The sequence below is a fragment of the Chrysemys picta genome, unplaced genomic scaffold, assembly GCF_011386835.1.
Source record: "Chrysemys picta bellii isolate R12L10 unplaced genomic scaffold, ASM1138683v2 scaf668, whole genome shotgun sequence".
NCBI classification, from domain to species: Eukaryota; Metazoa; Chordata; order Testudines; family Emydidae; genus Chrysemys; species Chrysemys picta.
This window is the reverse complement of record NW_027053375.1, coordinates 1-20,396: the sequence shown is the minus strand read 5'-3', so window position 1 is coordinate 20,396 and position 20,396 is coordinate 1. Positions and strand designations below refer to the sequence as shown.

At 55.2% G+C, this 20,396-nt stretch overlaps 1 protein-coding gene across 1 annotated transcript in view; it reads left to right on the top strand.

The window, feature by feature from the left end:
- LOC103307250 (alpha-1B-glycoprotein-like) overlaps positions 1 to 19,236 on the top strand; it is a gene marked incomplete at its 3' end in the record, with an annotated part of 28,736 nt that extends 9,500 nt beyond the window's left edge. Inside the window, exons 5-7 of the mRNA XM_065579683.1 lie at positions 3,573 to 3,866; positions 8,136 to 8,429; positions 18,895 to 19,236. Of these exons, the coding sequence (XP_065435755.1) occupies positions 3,573 to 3,866; positions 8,136 to 8,429; positions 18,895 to 19,236 (930 nt within the window). The remainder of the gene's footprint in view (positions 1 to 3,572; positions 3,867 to 8,135; positions 8,430 to 18,894) is intronic.
- Between the last annotated feature and the right edge of the window lie 1,160 nt (positions 19,237 to 20,396).

Here is a 20,396-nt window from a genome sequence, read left to right as displayed (position 1 = left end):
ACATGAAATGTCCAGGAAATTGGAGTGGCCATTGTCTTCTGGGACTCTTCATGGGCATGGGGCACCATACCCCAGACTGCTAACCATCAGCCACACCCAATATCTGGGTCTCTGCAAAGAGGAAACAATCTTTTCCCACCACCTCATTAGCCATGCAGCACATAGGGGAAACTGAGGCATGCACCCAATTAATAGAAAATTGCCATATGGTGACACAACCCAACGTCTCAGCTTTACTCCCTGCCTCTAGTCAGTGCCACTCCCTGCATCTCAGACACTCTGTGGTGGGCACAGGGGTCCCACCTGATCAGCAAAGAATGGGCACTGAGAGGGCACCACTGTGGGGTAGCTCCAGCACTGGGGTCCCAGGTGGGCACTGCTTGAGGGAAGCTCACACCACTGGAGACCTGGCTGGGCACTGTCGGGACCACCCACTGTGAATCTTCATCCCTGCTGCTGCCTGGATTCCTCAGTCATGATTTCTATCAGGCAGGGATTGGTTACTGTCATGTTACCCTGACCCCCTGCTGGCACCAATACGCCAGGATCCTCTCCTGCCTTCGTGTATCAGAGGGGAAGGTGCTACCCTGGGGTGCTCGGCATTCGGGGGTGAAATCACCATAGGATACAAATTCTTCTCTCAAAGCAGGAATTTGGTCTCTGAAGAGGTCCCTGGTCCCAGTGGAGTGACCGGCTGATGCTCACAGCTGAGACAGAGACCACCCGTCCCGTACCCCGGCTGTGCACTGGGCAACCCAGTCCAGCCAGCGGATCCCACACAGAGTGTCCCTGCCTCCTGCTGGGAAACATGTGGGCACTGTGCAGGGTTGGGGCTCAGTGAGATACAGGGGAGCAGTGAGAGGAAACGCGGTGGGTGGAAAAACTTCCCCCTCCCTTCCCCACATCCACCCTGGCTTCCTCATTTCTGTGCAGTACTTTCTAGCTACTGCTAGGCAGGTCTGATGGTCGGCTGACAGGTTCTCCCCCCTCTTCTGCCTCTGCCCCAAGAATGGAGAACGTGGGGTAGTGAAAGCCCAGCTCCACAACTCCCTAGGGTGAGCGTGTTACTGGCTGAGACTCCAGCACCCACCAGGCAGGAGGGGAGAGTCCAGCGGGGACCGGAGGTGGCTCATTTCTTGGTGGGATCCCCTTACAGTTGTACCCCTCCCCTCTCCCATCCAGGGGGGTGGGGGTTGGAGCTCAGATACTGGGACTGGATCTAGCCAGGCTGTGCTGGGCCCAGCAGGTACTGGGGAGGGGGCGCTGTTCCCACAAGTTTACTTGAGAGCTCCCCCATGTATATCTGCCAACAAGTGAGGCCCTGGGTTGGGGCCTTGTTCCCCCACCTGCTCTACTCCTCTGTAGCGAAGTGAGACTTACCCCTGCAGTGCATCTTGCTGGTCATCTTGGGAATTAGCTCTTCCAGCCTCTGGAGCAGCCTCTGCAGGCAGGTGTCACCCCTGCCACTGGACCCCATGTCCCTCCCAGACCCCAGTGTCCTTTACATCAGGGTTCTGCCCCCTACCAGTAACCCACAAACTCCCCTCCCAGGGGAACCCCCAAACCCCTATCCCCACCTTGGGTCAGTGGCTACTGCCAGTCTCCATCTAGCCCCCGCTCCCTGGGGCAGACGCCGTCTGTAACCCACTCCTCATCCGCAAGGGGGGTTGGACCAGCTGCGTCTGCCTATTCCTGGGCAGCCCCTCTGCAGCCCTAGTGCCCTTGTTGTGGGCCCTTAACTCAGCCTGGGGCTTAGCTAGGCTGGAGCTCCCCAGCTCCCTCTGCCTTCCCCAGCACTGCTCCACCCTAGGTACCCACCTCAGCTCCCAGCAGCCAGGTCCTTCGCTCTCTAGCTTCTAGAGAGAGAGTCTCTCCTACAGCCTCTGGCCCTCAGCCCTCTTATAGGGCCAGCTGTGGCCGCTTCTCCAATCAGCCTAGCTTTTTCCAGCCACAGCCCTCTCCGGGGCTGCTTTAACCTCTTCAGGGCTGGAGCGGGGTGACCACCCTGCTACACCCTCACTCCATGGGGGTCTCTCCCCTGCCTCTATTCCAGACTCCCTGCCGGCCCCAGCCTCAGGTTTCCACCTTCTGCCCAGTTACATCTGGAGAGAGAATGTGGAGATCTTGGTGGCTGTACAAGGACTATCAAACGCTCTCCCCATCCCCGTTCCTCAGCCACTTCTCCCTGAGAAAATCTACACCAGGGTTTATTTCCTAGAGCAGCCAGGAGCTGGTCACCCAAATAGACACCACAGTGATCGGCAACTGAGAAACCCCAGCGGTGGCAGATTGGATGTGTGGTTTGGACACGGAACTGGGTCTCAGTGGGTCTGGGTCCAATTTATACTCTTAGGTAGTGCTAGGGTGACCAGATGTCCGATTTTATAGGGACAGTCCTGATTTTTGGGTCTTTTTCTTATAGAGGCTCCTATTACCCCCCCACCCCCATCCAGATTTTTCCCATTTGCTGTCCGGTCACCCTAGGTAGTGCCATGGCAGACATTATAGGAAGCCCTGAGCCAGATGTGCCTTGACAATTCGACAGTGCGCTGGGACTTGGAGAGGGTCCGGTTCCCAGCCTGCCACAGTCTCTCCCTGTGACCTTAGACCAGTCACTTCCCTTGGGGATCCACAAGGAGACCAATGGTGTTTGGTGCCAAAATCCCATTGAAATTTCTTGGGGGCCTAACTCTTTTAAGTGCTTGATGCACTCTGGGCCTCAGTTCCCCAATTAGAATGGGGATAATTCCTCCTTCTTGCCTCAGGGGTGGGGTGCTGGCACATGCACGAATGTCCATGGCATACAAAGATGCCAGGATGAGAGACGCCATCTTACCCCTGGGTTTGGCCCTGAGACGACCGCTGCTTGTATCCTGCATCCAGTTCTGGTCTCCACCATTCAAGAATGGTGATAAATTGGAGCGGGGGCAGGGCAGGGTTAGGGTTCTGATTAAACGGTTGCAAAACCTGCCTTAGAGTGAGAGACTCCAGGAGCTCGAGCTGTTTAGCATTAACAACGAGAAGGTTCCTATCTGGGGAACAGAAATTTGATAATCAACGGCTCTTCAATTGAACCGACAAAGATCAAACACACCCCAAATGCTGGGAGCTGAAGCAAGACAAATTCAGACTGGCAATAAGATGCAGATTTTAGCAGTGAGGGGAATTCACCACTGGGACAATTCGACAGGGTCAAGGTGGATTCTCAATTGCTGGCGATTTCTAAATCAAGCCTGAATGTTTCTCTCAGAGATCTGCTTTAGGTCACAGAGGAATCAGTTCAGGGAAGTCCTAGGGCCTGGGTGACACAGGAGATTGGACTCGATTATCACGATGGTCCCTTTTGGCCTTGGGATCTATGAAAAGATCCCATGGGGGTGGAGGGGGAGAGAGAGAGAGAGAGAGAGAGACGGGCTGTGGTTCATTTGCCGTGGTGTATTTACCAGTGTGGGAGGTGGGTGCTGGGCAGTGAGATGAGGTTGGCTCACCAGGACTCATCTCTTCCCTTTCTCCCTTCTCCTTATTCCATCGTGGCCTCTCCCTCTGCACTGACCCGTCTGCCTCTGTTCTAGATCCCCCGCCGGCCCCCACACTCTCTCAGGACCCCTGGTACACAGTGTATCTCCCAGGGGAGCGGGTTACCCTCACGTGCAAGGCTCCTGGGAGTGAGCTGGATTGGAGATACAGATTCTTCTCTCAAGGGCATCAGGACCCCAGCATAGTCCAACACCCGAATGAAGGCGCCCGGCTGGAGCTCACAGCTGAGAAGGGAAATGCTGGGACATACACCTGTGCGTACTGGAGACGGGAATCCGATCGAAAGATCTCATCTAGGAACAGCAGCTCCGTCTCCATCACAGTGACAGGTGAGCCCCTGTTTTTCCTGCTGTTTGATGGGAGAGTCTCTAGGGATCTGACGCCCACCCTGTGACAGAGCCTCAGGTGCGGTGCTCTAGAGCCGCTCTGGAGCAGTCCCTGGGAGGGCCCCATCCATGTGTCAGCCCCCGTAGGGTCACAGTCTCACTAGGGGCCATTTGGCTGCAGTACCTCCTGGGACTGAACCTTGGAGCCTTCAGCCCCCCTGGGTCACGCCTCGAGCTCCCCGCAGCGACACCACCTCATTGCACACCTGAGAGACACTTGCACACCCAAAGGGAGCAACGCGCCCCCCCACCTTCCTTAAACTGCAGTGACTCTCAGGAGGTTTATTGGCTATTTCGGAAACAGTGTAGAAAGTCCTTAGTTACCGTCGAGAACAGAAAGTTACAGCAAAGTCCATCTGGGTCAGTCCAGAGTCCAGAGTCCTCTGGCCCCTCTGTAGTCCCAGTCCCTGAGCATCTTCTGCTTCCAGCATCTCACAGTCAGCAACCCCACCTGGCTCCTCCTCAGTCCTTTGTTCTTGTTACCGAGGAAATCTTGTCACCTGACCCTTCTCCTTAGCCCTTTGTTCTCCAGCTGGACACAGCCCACTGCCGTCCTGCAGAGGGGGGGCCATCCATGGTCGTTAGCTGCTAGGCATTAAATGTCCGGGAAATTGCAGTGGCCATTTTCTTCTTGGGCTCTCCATGGGCCTGGGCCCCAAGCCCCAGGCCGCTAGGCATCAGCCACACCCGATATCTGGGTCTCTGTAAAGGGTAAACAATCTCTTCCCACCCCCTCATTAGCCATGCAGCACATAGGGGAAACTGAGGCATGCACAATATTAATAGAAAATTGCCATATGGTCACCCCCCCAACACCTCAGCTTCACTCCCTGCCTCTAGTCAGGGCCACTCCCTGCATCTCAGACACTCTGTGGTGGGCACGGGGTGCCAACTGATCAGCAAAGAATGGGCACTGAGAGGGCACTGCTGTGGGGTAGCTCCAGCACTGGGGTCCTAGGTGGGCACTGCTCGGGGGAAGCTCACACCACTGGAGACCTGGCTGGGCACTGTCGGGGCCACCCACTGTGAATCTTCATCCCTGCAGCTGCCTGGATTCCTCAGTCATGGTTTCTATCAGGCAGGGAGTGGTTACTGTCATGTTACCCTGACCCACTGCTGGCACCAATATGCCAGGATCCTCTCCTGCCTTCGTGTATCAGAGAGGAAGGTGCTACCCTGAGGTGCTCGGCATTCAGGGGTGAAAGCACCACAGGATACAAATTCTTCTCTGAAAGCAGGGATTTGGTCTCTGAAGAGGTCCCTGGTCCCAGTGGAGTGACCGGCTGATGCTCACAGCTGAGACAGAGACCACCCATCCTGTACCCCGCCTGTGCACTGGGCAACCCAGTCCAGCCAGCGGATCCCACACAGAGTGTCCCTGCCTCCTGCTGGGAATCATGTGAGCACTGTGCAGGGTTGGGGCTCAGCGAGATACAGGGGAGCAGTGAGAGGAAACGCGGTGGGTGGAAAAACTCCCCCCTCCCTTCCCCACATCCACACTGGCCTCCGCATTTCTGTGCAGTACTTTCTAGGTACGGCAACGCAGATCTAATGGTCGGCTGACGGGTTCTCCTCCCTCTTCTGCCTCTGCCCCCAGAATGCAGAACATGGGGTGAATACCCTGATGGAAATGGGGGTCTTGGGGTTGAACCATTTGCATCAGCAACCCTTCCCCACTCCAACGCTCTTTCTGCACCCCTCTTCTCCAGCATGGAGAGTGTGGGGTAGTGAGAGCCCAGCCCCACAACTCCCTAGGGTGAGCGTGTTACTGGCTGAGACTCCAGCACCCACCGGGCAGGAGGGGAGAGTCCAGCGGGGACCGAAAGTGGCTCATTTCTTGGTGGGATCCCCTCACAGTTGTCCCCCTCCCCGCTCCCGTCCAGGTGGTGGGGGTTGGAGCTCAGATACTGGGAGAGGATCCAGCCATGCTGTGCTGGGCCCAACAGGTACTGATGAGGGGGCACTGCTCCCACAAGTTTACTGGAGAGCTCCCCCATGTATATCTGCCATCAAGTATGTCACAGTCAGGGAGCAGGAGAAAAGGAGGTGGGACTAGGTTGAGGCCCTGTGTTGGGGCCTTGTTCCCCGATCTGCTCTTCCCCTCTGTAGTGAAGTGAGACTGACCCCTGCGGCGCCTCTTGCTGGTCATCTCGGGAATTAGCTCTTCCAGCTTCTGGAGCAGCCTCTGCAGGCCGGTGTCTCTCCTGCTACTGGACCCCATGTCCCTCCCAGACCCCAGTGTCCTTTACATCAGGGTTCTGCCCCTTAGCAGCAACCCACAAACTCCCCTCCCAGGGGAACCCCCAAACCCCTATCCCCACCTTGCCTCAGTGGCTACTGCCAGTCTCCATTTAGCCCCCGCTCCCTGGGGCAGACGCCGTCTGTAACCCACTCATCATCGGCAAGGGGGGTTGGACCAGCTGCCTCTGCCTATTCCTGGGCAGCCCCTCTGCAGCCCTAGTGCCCTTGTTGTGGGCCCTTAACTCAGCCTGGGGCTTAGCTAGGCTGGAGCTCCCCAGCTCCCTCTGCCTTCCCCAGCACTGCTCCACCCTAGGTACCCACCTCAGCTCCCAGCAGCCAGGGCCTTCACTCTCTAGCTTCTAGAGAGAGAGTCTCTCCTACAGCCTCTGGCCCTCAGCCCTCTTATAGGGCCAGCTGTGACCTGGTTGGGGCGTGGCCTCAGCTGTGACTGCTTCTCCAATCAGCCTAGCTTTTTCCAGCCACAGCCCTCTCCAGGGCTGCTTTAACCCCTTGAGGACTGGAACGGGGTGGCCACCCCGTGACACCCTCACTCCATCGGGGTCTCTCCCCTGCCTCTATTCCAGACTTCCTGCCAGCCCCCAGCCTCAGGTTTCCACCTTCTGCCCAGTTATATCTGGAGAGAGAACATAGAGATCTTGGTGGCTGTACAAGGACCATCAAACGCTCTCCCCATCCCTGGTCCTCAGTCACTTCTCCCTGGCAAAATCTACACCAGGGTTTATTTCCTAGAGCAGCCAGGAGCTGGTCACCCACCTAGACACCACAGGCATCAGCAACTGAGAACCCCAGCGGTGGCAGATTGGATGTGTTGTTTGGATACTGAACAGGGTCTCAGTGTGCCAGGATCTGATTTATACTGCTAGGTAGTGCCATGGCAGACATTATAGGAAGCCCTGAGCGAGATGTGCCTTGACAATTCGACAGTGCGCTGGGACTTGGAGAGGGTCCGGTTCCCAGCCTGCCACAGTCTCTCCCTGTGACCTTAGACCAGTCACTTCCCTTGGGGATCCACAAGGAGACCAATGGTGTTTGGTGCCAAAATCCCATTGAAATTTCTTGGGGGCCTAACTCTTTTAAGTGCTTGATGCACTCTGGGCCTCAGTTCCCCCAATTAGAATGGGGATAATTCCTCCTTCTTGCCTCAGGGGTGGGGTGCTGGCACATGCACGAATGTCCATGGCATACAAAGATGCCAGGATGAGAGACGCCATCTTACCCCTGGGTTTGGCCCTGGGACGACCGCTGCTTGTATCCTGCATCCAGTTCTGGTCTCCACCATTCAAGAATGGTGATAAATTGGAGCGGGGGCAGGGCAGGGTTAGGGTTCTGATTAAACGGTTGCAAAACCTGCCTTAGAGTGAGAGACTCCAGGAGCTCGAGCTGTTTAGCATTAACAACGAGAAGGTTCCTATCTGGGGAACAGAAATTTGATAATCAACGGATCTTCAATTGAACCGACAAAGATCAAACACACCCCAAATGCTGGGAGCTGAAGCAAGACAAATTCAGACTGGCAATAAGATGCAGATTTTAGCAGTGAGGGGAATTCACCACTGGGACAATTCGACAGGGTCAAGGTGGATTCTCAATTGCTGGCGATTTCTAAATCAAGCCTGAATGTTTCTCTCAGAGATCTGCTTTAGGTCACAGAGGAATCAGTTCAGGGAAGTCCTAGGGCCTGGGTGACACAGGAGATTGGACTCGATGATCACGATGGTCCCTTTTGGCCTTGGGATCTATAAAAAGATCCTATGGGGGGGGGGGGGGGGAGAGAGAGAGAGAGAGAGACGGGCTGTGGTTCATTTGCCGTGGTGTATTTACCAGTGTGGGAGGTGGGTGCTGGGCAGTGAGATGAGGTTGGCTCACCAGGACTCATCTCTTCCCTTTCTCCCTTCTCCTTATTCCATCGTGGCCTCTCCCTCTGCACTGACCCGTCTGCCTCTGTTCTAGATCCCCCGCCGGCCCCCACACTCTCTCAGGACCCCTGGTACACAGTGTATCTCCCAGGGGAGCGGGTTACCCTCACGTGCAAGGCTCCTGGGAGTGAGCTGGATTGGAGATACAGATTCTTCTCTCAAGGGCATCAGGACCCCAGCATAGTCCAACACCCGAATGAAGGCGCCCGGCTGGAGCTCACAGCTGAGAAGGGAAATGCTGGGACATACACCTGTGCGTACTGGAGACGGGAATCCGATCGAAAGATCTCATCTAGGAACAGCAGCTCCGTCTCCATCACAGTGACAGGTGAGCCCCTGTTTTTCCTGCTGTTTGATGGGAGAGTCTCTAGGGATCTGAAGCCCATCCTGTGACAGAGCCTCAGGTGCGGTGCTCTAGAGCCGCTCTGGAGCAGTCCCTGGGAGGGCCCCATCCATGTGTCAGCCCCCGTAGGGTCACAGTCTCACTAGGGGCCATTTGGCTTCAGCGCCTCCTGGGACTGAACCTTGGAGCCTTCAGCACCCCTGGGTCACGCCTCGAGCTCCCCGCAGCAACACCACCTCATTGCACACCTGAGACAGACACTTGCACACGCAAAGGGAGCAACGCGCCCCCACCTTCCTTAAACTGCAGTGACTCTCAGCGAGTGCGGTAACAGGAGGAGGTTTATTGGCTATTTCGGAACCAGCGTAGAAAGTCCTTAGTTACCGTCGAGAACAGAAAGTTACAGCAAAGTCCATCTGGGTCAGTCCAGAGTCCTCTGGCCCCTCTGTAGTCCCAGTCCCTGAGCGTCTTCTGCTGCCAGCAGCCCACACTGAGCAACCCCACCTGGCCCCTCCTCAGTCCTTTGTTCTTGTTACCAGGGAAACCTTGTCACCTGCCCCTTCTCCTTAGCCCTTTGTTCTCCAGCTGGTCACAGCCCACTGCCTTCCTGCAGAGTGGGGGCCATCCATGGGCATTAGTTGCTGGACATCAAATGTCCGGGAAATTGGAGTGGCCATTGTCTTCTTGGGCTCTTCATGGGCATGAGCCCCAAGCCCCAGGCTCTAGGCATCAGCCAAACCCAATATCTGGGTCTCTGCAAAGAGTAAACAATCTCTTCCCACCACCTCCTAAGCGTGCAGCACATAGGGGAAACTGAGGCATGCACACTTTTAATAGAAAATTGCCATATGGTGACACACCCCAACGTCTCAGCTTTATTCCCTGCCTCTAGTCAGGGCCATTCCCTGCATCTCAGACACTCTGTGGTGGGCACAGGGGTCCCACCCCATCAGCAAAGAATGGAAAGCGAGAAGGCACTGCTGTGGTGAGCATGTTACTGCCAGAAACCCAACACCCAATGGGCAGGAGTGGAGAGGCCAGCAAGGACTGGAGGCTGCTCATTATTTGTTGGGATCCCATCCCAGTTGTCCCCCTCCCCTCTTCCATCTAGGTGGGTGGGGGTTGGAGCTCAGACAGTGGGAGAGGATCTAGCCAGGCTGTGCTGGGCCCAGCAGGTCCTTGGGAGGGGGCGCTGTTCCCACAGGCTTACTGGAGAGCTCCCCCATGTATATCTGCCATCAAGTATGTCACAGGCACTGGAGCACGAGACAGGGAGGTGGGACTAGGTTGAGGCCCTGTGTTGGGGCCTTGTTCCCCCTTCTGCTCTTCCCCTCACTCCCTGGGGGTCTCTCCCCTGCCTCTGTTCCAGACTCCCTGCTGGCCCCCAGGCTCTCTCTGCACCGTCCTCCGTCCGCCCCCCATACACCATTTATCTCCTAGGGGAACTGCTCACATTCATCTGCTCAGCTCTCGGGCTGTCCGAGGGATGAAATCCAGGTTCTACCAGCACTTGGGTGAAATCTCCAACCCCAACAACTGGGACCAGATGGAAATCAAGGCTGGGCCAGGACCCTGCTCCTGGGACTACACAATACACCAGGCTCCAGCAGAGGCCATATCCATGCGGGGTGACCCTCTCTCAATAGCAGTGCAGAATAAGGCCTCTTTCTCTTTCTCTTTAGCCCTGGGGCCGACCTACCTGATCTCCTACATCACACACAAGTCACACGGTACATTGGGTTGCAGGTCACTGCTGTACTAGGGTGAAGTGTGGAGGTGTCTAGGGCTGCAACTTCCTCTCCTATTGGTTTGCAGTAAGATCCTGGGGTATGGTGCAGTGCTTTGTCGGGGTGCAGTGTAATATTGGGGTGTGGTGTGATGCCAGATTGGGGTGCAGGGTCAGGTTGGGATGCAGTTGAATTGCCGGGGGCAACTATTCCTCCTGTGGGATCCCTCCCTCGCTCCAGTTAGCCAGTAACAACCTTCTCCCCGGCATCTCCTCCTCCTGGCTCTCTGAGCCCCTTCTCCTGCAGTGAAATCTCACCCGTTGTCTTTTCCAGATACCCCTGCAGCTCCCACCCTCTCCCTGAGCCTCCCACACCAGCTGTACCTCTCCAGGGAGTCTGTTATGTTCACGTGTTCAGATCCTTCCAGTGATTACACTGTTACAGGATTCCAGTTTTCCAGATTATCTCCTCCGGTAACAGTGACACGCACACCCTGAGATATGTAATGCAGAAAAACACCGGATCATACACTTGTGCATACTGGGTAGAGCCATCAGGTGGCAGGATGAAATCTGTGGAGACTCCCACTGTTTCCATCAATGTGACGTGTGAGCTCTGAGCTGTCCCCAGCTTCTCTTGGAGTTTGTACATTCTCGAGACACCCCATCTCCTTTGGGGAATCCAGGACCTGCAGCCAATGAGATGAATGTCACACACAGAGCAGGGCTGATCCCCACCAGCAGGGGGCAGCAGGGATAGACACAAACAGACATTGAGACACACATACACGCATGGATCTCTACTGAATGCCAAACCCCCAAACCCTTTCCCCCACCTCCAGCCGAGCTCCTTTCCCCAACATCCCCAGATGGACAGCGTGGGGTGACAAGGACGATGGGAATGGGGCTGTCGAGGTTCCATCAATGATCCTCCCAGCCTCAGCTTCCCATCCTCTGCCCAGTTACAGCTGGAGAGAGAACATGGAGATCTTGGTGGCTGGACAAGGACCATCAAAGGCCCTCCCCATCCCCGTTCCTCAGCCACTTCTCCCTGGCAAAATCTACACCAGGGGTTATTTCCTAGAGCAGCAGGGAGCTGATCACCCACCTAGACACAACAACGGTCGGCAACCGAGAAACCCCAGTGGTGGCAGACTGGATGTGTAGTTTGGACACTGAACTGGGTCTCAATGGGTCTGGGTCCAATTTATACTGCTAGGTAGTGCCATGGCAGAAATTATGGGAAGCCCTGAGCCAGATGTGCCTTGACAATTCGATAGTGCACTGGGACTTGGAGACGGTCCAGTTCCCAGTCCTGCCACAGACTCTCCCCTTGGCCTTGGACCAGTCACTTCCCTTGGGGATCTCCAAGGAGACGAAGGGTGTTTGGTGCCAAAATCCCAATGAGATTTGTTGGGGCCTAACACCTTTAAGCTCCTGAGGAACTCCGGCCTCAGTTTCCCCCATTAGAATGGGGATAATTCCTCCTCCTTGCCTCTCAGGGGTGGGGTGATGGCACATGCACGAATGTCCATAGAATACAAACATGCCAGGGTGAGAGGAGCCATCTTACCTTTGGATTTGACCCTGGGGCGACCCCTGCTGGAATCCTGCATCCTGTTCTGGTCTCCACCATTCAATGATGGAGATAAGTTGGAGAGGGGTAGGGCATGGTTAGGGTTATGATTAAATGGTTGCAAAACCTGCCATAGAGTGAGAGACTCCAGGAGCTCGAGCTGTTTAGTGTATCAACGAGAAGGTTCCTATCTGGGGAACAGAAATATGATAATCGACGGATCTTTAATTGAACAGACAAAGATCAAACACAACCCAAATGCTGGGAGCTGAAGCTAGACAGATGCAGACTAGCAAACAGGGAATAAATTTTAGAAGTGAGGGCAATTAACCACTGGGACAATTTCCCAGGGGTCGTGGTGGATTCTCCAGCACTGACGATTTCTAAATCAAGCCTGAATGTTTTTCTCAGAGATCTGCTGTAGGTCACAGCGGAATCAGTTCAGGGAAGCCCTAGGGCCTGGGTGACACAGAAGGTTGGACTCCATGATCACAATGGTCCCTTCTGGCTTTGGGATCTATAAAAAGATCCCAGAGGTTGGGCCGATCCTAGCTATTTTGATGCCGGGCGTGGGGGACCTGTGGGGTCCCAGACCTCCGCTGGGGGGCTCTGTGGGGCCCACCTTAGTCCTCGGGGGGCGGGGGGAGTTTGCCAGTTCCTGCGGAAAGTGGAGTGACCTGGCCCAAGCCTGCTCCATTCCCCTGGCTCCCAGGCTTGGGGGGCAGGGGAGAACCACCCCGCAGTACTTGCCGGCGGCGCGGCTGGGGAGCCAGGGGAGCGGAACAGGCTGCAGCGGGTCGCTCTACTTACCGGTGAGGGCAGGCCTGACCGCTTCTGCAGTCCTCAGGGAGTGGGGGTGGAGCAGGGGAGGGAAGAGGCAGGGTTGGGGCAGGGCAGGGGCTGGGGCCATGGGGAAGAGGCAGGGAAGGGGCTGGAGCAGCACACAGCGGTGCAGGGGACCAGGAAATCCTGGTGCCCTAGGCAGCCGTGTAATTTGTGTATGGGTAGGAACAGCCCTGCCAGAGGGAGAGAGAGAGAGAGAGAGAGAGAGAGAGAGAGATGGGCCATGGTTTATTTGCTGTGGTGTATTTCCCAGTGTGGGGGTGGGTGCTGGGCAGTGAAATGAGCCTGTTTGTGATCATGTCAGTCCAGGACCCTCTCTTCCCCCTTCTCATTCAATCATGGCTTCTCCAGCTCCACTGACCCCTCTGCCTCTGTTCTAGCTCGCCCGCCAGCCCCTACGCTCTCTCGGTACCCCAGGTACACAGTGTGACTCCCAGGGGAGCGGGTTACACTCACGTGCTCGGCTCCTGGACGTGAGCAGGTTTCAGGATACAGATTCTTCTATCAAAAAGGGTAGGGGGACACCAGCGTAGTCCAACACCCGAATGAAGGCGCCCGGCTGGAGCTCACAGCTGAGAAGAGAAATGCTGGGACATACACCTTTGCGTACTGGAGACAGGAATCCAATCGAGAGATCTCATCTAGGAACAGCAACTCCGTCTTCATCCCAGTGACAGGTGATCCCCTGTTTTTCCTGCTGTTGATGTGAGAGTCTCTAGGGATCTGAAGCCCACCCTGTGACAGAGCCTCAGGTGCGGTGCTCTAGAGCCACTCTGGAGCCGTGCCTGGGAGGGCCCCTTCCCTGTGTCAGCCCCTGTAGGGTCACAGTCTCACTAGGGGCCGTTTGGCTGCAGCGTCTCCTGGGACTGAACCTTGGAGCCTTCAGCACCCCTGGGTCACGCCTCGAGCTCCCCGCAGCGACACCACCTCATTGCACACCTGAGACAGACACTTGCACACTCAAAGGGAGCAACGCGCCCCCACCTTCCTTAAACTGCAGTGACTCTCAGCAAGTGCGGTAACAGCAGGAGGTTTATTGGCTATTTCCGAACCAGCGTAGAAAGTCCTTAGTCACGGTAGAGAACAGAAGGTTACAGCAAAGTCCATCTGAGTCAGTCCACATCAGCCACACCCAATATCTGGGTCTCTGTAAAGAGTAAACATTCCCCATGCAGCACATAGGGGAAACTGAGGCATGCACCATATTAATAGAAAATTGACATAGAGTCACACACCCCAACGCCTCAGCTTTACTCCCTGCCTCTAGTCAGGGCCACTCCCTGCATCTCAGACACTCTGTGGTGGGCACGGGAGTGCCAACTGATCAGCAAAGAATGGGCACTGAGAGGGCACCACTGTGGGGTAGCTGCAGCACTGGGGTCCTAGGTTGGCACTGCTCGAGGGAAGCTCACAGTGCTGGAGACCTGGCTGGGCACTGTTGGGGCCACTCACTGTGAATCTTCATCCCTGCAGCTGCCTGGATTCCTCAGTCATGATTTCTATCAGGAGAGGGATTGGTTCCTGTCATGTTACCCTGACTCCCTGCTGGCACCAATACACCAGGATCCTCTCCTGCCTTCGTGTATCAGAGGGGAAGGTGCTACCCTGAGGTTCTCGGCATTCGGGGGTGAAAGCACCATAGGATACAAATTCTCTCAAAGCAGGGATTTGGTCTCTGAAGAGGTCCCTGGTCCCAGTGGAGTGACCGGCTGATGCTCACAGCTGAGGCAGAGACCACCCGTCCCGTACCCCTGCTGTGCACTGGGCAACCCAGTCCAGCCAGCGGATCCCACACAGAGTGTTCCTGCCTCCTGCTGGCAAACATGTGGGCACTGTGCAGGGTTGGGGCTCAGCGAGATACAGGGGAGCAGTGAGAGGAAACGCGGTGGGTGGAAAAACTCCCCCTCCCTTCCCCACATCCACCCTGGCTTCCTCATTTCTGAGCAGTACTTTCTAGTTACGGCAAGGCAGGTCTGATGGTCGGCTGACAGGGTCTCCCCCTCTTCTGCCTCTGTCCCCAGAATGGAGAAAATGGGGTGAATAACCTGACGGGTACATCGGGTTGCAGGTCGATTCCGTACTGGGTGCAGTTTGAAGGTGTCTAGGGCTGAAATTTCCTCTTCTATTGGCTTGCGGTAGATGTGGGGGTGCAGCGTGGTTCTATGTTGGGGTGCAGTGTAATATTGGGGTGTGGTGTGATGTTAGTTTGGGGTACAGTGGGATTGCAAGGGGGCAACGATTCCTCTATGGGTATCCCCTCCCCCCACTACTGTCAGCAAAGGTGCAAACAATTTGATGTTTATTGGGGTGAACTTCCAGCAAGCAATGATTTCAATTTCCTTCCTTGGTGTCCCCTTTCCCAGCTCTGACACCACAGAGCGTTGCCTGTATCCCTGTTCCCATTCTCCCCCCTTACTTCCTGATTGACTGCAGACTATATAGTAAAACCTGAGTTCTGCTTAGCTATACCTTAACCAATCATTTTACTGAAATTTAACTAACCAATCCTAACATATTGTAACATGATTATTTAACCAATTATACCCCACTACCTTAATTGGTTTACACCCAGCCAAATTAATTATACAGCAGACAGAAACAATAACAGAACAATCAGAAGAGAAGACTGAGAGGGGATTTGATAGCTGCTTTCAACTACCTGAAAGAGGGTTCCAAAGAGGATGGATTTAGACTGTTCTCAGTGGTACCAGGTGACAGAACAAGGAGTAATGGTCTTAAGTTGCAGTGCGGGAAGTTTAGGTTGGATATTAGGAAAAACTTTTTCACTAGGAGGGTGGTGAAGCACTGGAATGGGTTACCTAGGGAAGTGGTGGAATCTCCTTCCTCAGAGGTTTTTAAGGTCAGGCTTGACAAAGCCCTGGCTGGCATGATTTAGTTGGGATTTGGTCCTGCTTTGAGCAGGGGGTTGGACTAGATGACCTCCTGAGGTCCCTTCCAACCCTGATATTCTGTGATTCTAACCAGACAGAGATTATACAGACAAACAATAGGGAAGTGGGGACTACAGTGATAGAACAACACAGAAATGAGGATTTCACATCCCAGCTATTGATAAGTGAATTCTCAGACTGGATGCTATCAAACTAAGTTCTCTCTAACCATCTTAAGATCTGTTTCTTTATCTGGTGGGGATGGGCACTATCAGGACAGGATTGTCTTCCTAACAGCCCATCCCACCTTATTTCAGTGGGGCTGGTTTGGGATGTGAGGATGTGACCGTTCGCTTCCCGGCTTATGGCTGTCTCTGCTACTTAGCCAAAGGCCTTAGCCTAAGAACAAGGCCTCAGACTGTCATAGTGAGCGAAGGCCCATAGACAGGCAGACAGTGATTTTGATTCGTGTTTTGTACGTCTATAACTAGCTAAGTGATAAGAATACACCTAAATTCTTAAAGTCTAGGCCTTTGCAGACAGGCCTCAATATCTATATCCTAACAAGGGCACCCACTGGGTCAGTTTCACCCCCGTCTCCGGTCAGTGCCAATCCCTGGGTCCTTGGGCACCCTGGTAGTTTGGAGGTGCAGGGGGAGGGGTGCTGGCAGTGATATGGGGAGGGAGGGAGGGGAGCTCTCAGGGAACCAATAGACGTTGCTTCAGTTTATAGCAGTATTTCATCACCTGGGGTGTTTAACTGAAACCCAGATTTAGGGCCAGGACTGTAACATTCGTCAGTATCACAGAAACATCGATTACAAGGCCAGAGGGGGCGACTGATCGTCTAGTCTGACTCCTGGCAGAACACAGGCCATGGAACAGCCCTGGATTAACCCTGCTTGGACTGGGGCAGCTCTTTTAGAAAAGACACCTCGTCCAGACTGAAAAATCACCAGTGATGGTGCATCCCTCTGCCCCCCTCTGGGTGCCGGGAGCCAGGACGTAGGTGGTCTGGCCTGATTGTCTGAGCAGGGCCGGAACTAGGAACAAGTTCGGAGCAAGGCAGGAAGCAGGATGGGAGCAGAGCAGGAACAGGGCTGGAGGCAGATTTCAAGAGCCAGGCAAAGAGCAGGGTCCCATGCAGCAGCAGGACGTCACAGCTGCTCTGACGGCCCCCAGCCAGGTCAATTCCTGGTTTAGATAATGGGTGCCAGCCAATCAGGCAACCCCAAGCCTTGGGTATCCCGACAGACCATCCTATGCGGCCTGACATGCCAGCATTACTGGCAGCTGCTTCATCTGTCTCCCTTGGTGATGAAGAGGGAGCATCAGACACCCTGGTTCCCCCTGCCCTGGGCTCCAGATCTGCCCACTCAAGGACCCCACTCTCAGGTCCTTAGGACGGGTCCCAGTGCGCTTCATGGGTCTCAATCCCTCCTCCCTGGCACCACTGCAGCCTTTTGGAAGGGGGCTCCAGAACTGTGCAGAGCAGCTTGGGATGAAGTGGAGGCAGGAGAATCTCTGGGTGAGTCTGGCTGTGGGGGCAGGAACTTATTTCATACTGGGGGGGGTGTTATTATTTACTTGAGTAGGACATCAATTCTAAAGAACATTCTTGCCACCCTCCCCCACTTCAGTCCGTCTGTCTGCCCCCAAGCTCACTCTGAGCTCACAGTACTTGATATTTGTAAGTGGTGAATCTGTGACCCTGACATGCTCATACCCCCTGTCTCCTGCTGTTTGCTCACCCTGTGGCTGGGTATCTCTGCTCCAAGTACCGGGTGTGACACAGCTCAGTTTCTCAGCTCCAGATGGGGCCATTCACTGGGTCAGTTTCAATCCCTGTCTCTGCTCAGTGTCACTCCCTGGGTCTCTGGATCCCCTGGTGTGTTTGGAGGAGACATAGGTGCTACTTTGGAGTTCGGGGGCTGCCAGTCAGTAGTAACATTGAAAACTTAGGGAGGTTTAATGGAACAAACTCCAAATCCCCCCATCTATGGTCTCTGTCAGGACCTGGTGTCATAGAATCATAGAATATCAGAGTTGGAAGAGACCTCAGGAGGTATCTAGTCCAACCCCCTGCTCAAAGTAGGACCAACCCCAACTAAATTATCCCAGCCAGGGCTTTGTGAAGCCGAGCCTTAAAAACCTCTAAGGAAGGAGATTCCACCATCTCCCTAGGTAACCCATTCCAGTGCTTCACCACCCTCCTAGTGAAAAAGTTTTTCCTAATATCCAACCTAAACCTCCTAAACCTGTGGTGGGGTTGAGCTCCTCTACAGAAGGGAGAGGCTTCCAGCTGATCAGTAAATTTGTCATTTAGAGGGCACTTCTTTGGGGAAGCTCACAGCCCTGAGCACTGCGGTGTGGAGCTCGCTACATTGTCTATTCTAAGCCTCCAGACCTACCGCTTAATTCATGTTTATTATCCGGAGATGGATCAGTTAATGGCATCTTACCCAGTCCCCATGTTGGCACCAATACGCCGGAGATGGATAATCCGCTGTCTCCTGCTGGGTAACATGTGGGCACAGTGCAGAGTTGGAGCTCAGTGAGCTACAGGGGTACAGGGAGTTTCCCATGGAGAAGTCTCCATCCCCCTCTAATTCCTGAGATGAATTTGACCTGGTAACATCTGGCCCTCACCTCCCAGGCCTTCCAGAGATCCTGGCCAGGTTGGACCTTCTGCATCTAACCCTGACCCCTGTTTTCCAGACCCCCCTGTGGCCCCCTCCCTCTCCCTGAGTCCTGATCTCCCTGGGGACCTGCCCAGTGAGCCTGTTCCCCTCACATGCTGGGCTGCCCCTGGGGTCACAAAGCTGAAGGATCCAATTCAACATGGTGGGGGCATGGAGCACCTCAGCTGGGGGGCTCTGGGTTTGGCATCTGTCTGTACCGGGTACCCCGATCCGGCCGGGAGATCCAAGTTGGGAAGAGCCAGTCCCTCTCCACCAGCCTGGACACAGACCTGGGCATCCAACATGGTCACCTTGCACATCTACCCCCTGGGAAGGTAGAATCCCATCAGGGCATCCAGCTCTCACAGTCTGGCCCAACTGGGCAGAAATCACCAGATGCCCTGGGCCCCCTCTGTCTACAGAGGGCTCCATAAATATCAGGGTTGGGGCATTAGTAACGGAGAAGTGACAGAAAACAAGTCAGATCCTGGTGACCCAGGCCACCTTCTGACCCCCACATCCCAGCCCATATAATATCTGAAGGAAGCCATCTCCACCCCCTAGCCCGGCTCTCACTTATTTCTGTGGGGTGACCCTCAGGATCCTGAGGTGAAGCAAGAGGCTCTGGAGAGAGAGGACAGGTCAGCGCTGAATAAATTGAATTCTGGGCACCATCTACACTTCCCCCACTGCCATGTCCCAGATGACCCCTCCCCTTTGCTGCTCCCCACAGATCCCCCTCCCCAGCCAGTGCTGAGGCTGGATCCCCCTTCTGGAGCAGTGAGTGAAGGACTCCCCCTGCTCATCACCTGCGCAGTCTCCAGAGATGCCAGAGAGTGGAGATTTCACTTCTACAAGGACGGAGTCGAGATCGTCCCCAGGGACATGGGGTCTGAGATCAGCACCATGGAGCCCAGCATCAGCTCTGTGAATGTCTCTGTGCTCAGCATCCCACAGGCTGGTCCCAACAAAGCCGGGGAATTCACCTGCGGGTACGAGGAGAATGTGAGCGGGAGGTGGATCCCGTCCCCCAGGAGCCGGGCTGTGAACGTCACTATGAATGTCACTGGGACAGGTCAGACTTCCCTAATTTCTTAATTCACCTCCCTGTGTTACTCCCATTGGAGGGGAACCATCCCCAGGAGCTCTCCTGGGAAAGGGAGGTCGGATGAGGTGACAGATGTCACATGGGGATAGAAAACAAAGTAGAGATGAAAACCCCGCTTCTCCTCCCAGGTCCTTTCTATCTATGACACTTCCATGGCCCAAGTATCTGAGCCCCTCACAATGTTATTAATAGATTTAGGTCAGAGGTGCACAAACTATGGCCCGCGGGATCCTCCTGCCCAGACCCTGAGGCTACCCCGGCCCCTCCCCTGCTGTTCCCCCTCCCCCTCAGCCTCAGCGGTGGGGCTGCGAGCTTCCAGAGCAGCGCAGATGCAGAGCCCGGCCTGACCCAGTCTCTGAGCTGTGGGATGGCTGGCTCCAGCCGGGCGGCATGGGGGTTGGATAGAAGAAAGGGGAGTTCAGGGTGGTGGGATGGATGGGGTCGGGGCACTCACAGGGCAGGGAACAGGGGGTTGAATGGGGGCAGGGGTCCCCGGGGGGCAGTCAGGAAGGGGAGGTGGGTTGGATGGGGCAGTGGGGGGCAGTCAGGGGCAGGGGGCCTGCGGACGGTCAAGGGACAGGGAGAAGGGATGGTTGGATGGGGCAAGGGTCCCCGGGGGGCAGTCAGGAAGGAGGGGGGTTGGATGGGGCAGCAGGGGGCAGTCAGGGGCAGGGTGTCTGGGGGCGGTTAAAGGACAGGAAGCAGGGGGGTGAATGGGGCAGGAGTCATTAGAGATCAGGGGGTTTGGATGGGGTAGGAGTCCCGGGGGGGCAGATAGGAGGTGGGGGCCAGGCCACAACCCCCTCCCCTAACCGGCCCTCCATACAATTTCCGAAACCCTCAGGCCAAAAAGTTTGCCTGCCCCTGAGTTAGCCCCTCAGTGCCCATTTTAGAGATGGGGAATGGAGGCAAGGAGAGGGTAAGTCCCACAGGAGGCCTGCAGGAGAATAGGGAATTGAACCCCAATATCCAATGCCAACCCCATAACCACTGAACCACCCTTCCCCTCTTTAGAATGAGGCTATTACAGACTGAACATACCATAGACCATACCATACCCCTGCCCCATACCATAGAAGGGTTGTCAGAAAGCCCTTGCACCAAAATTTGATTCCTTTGTGGGTTTG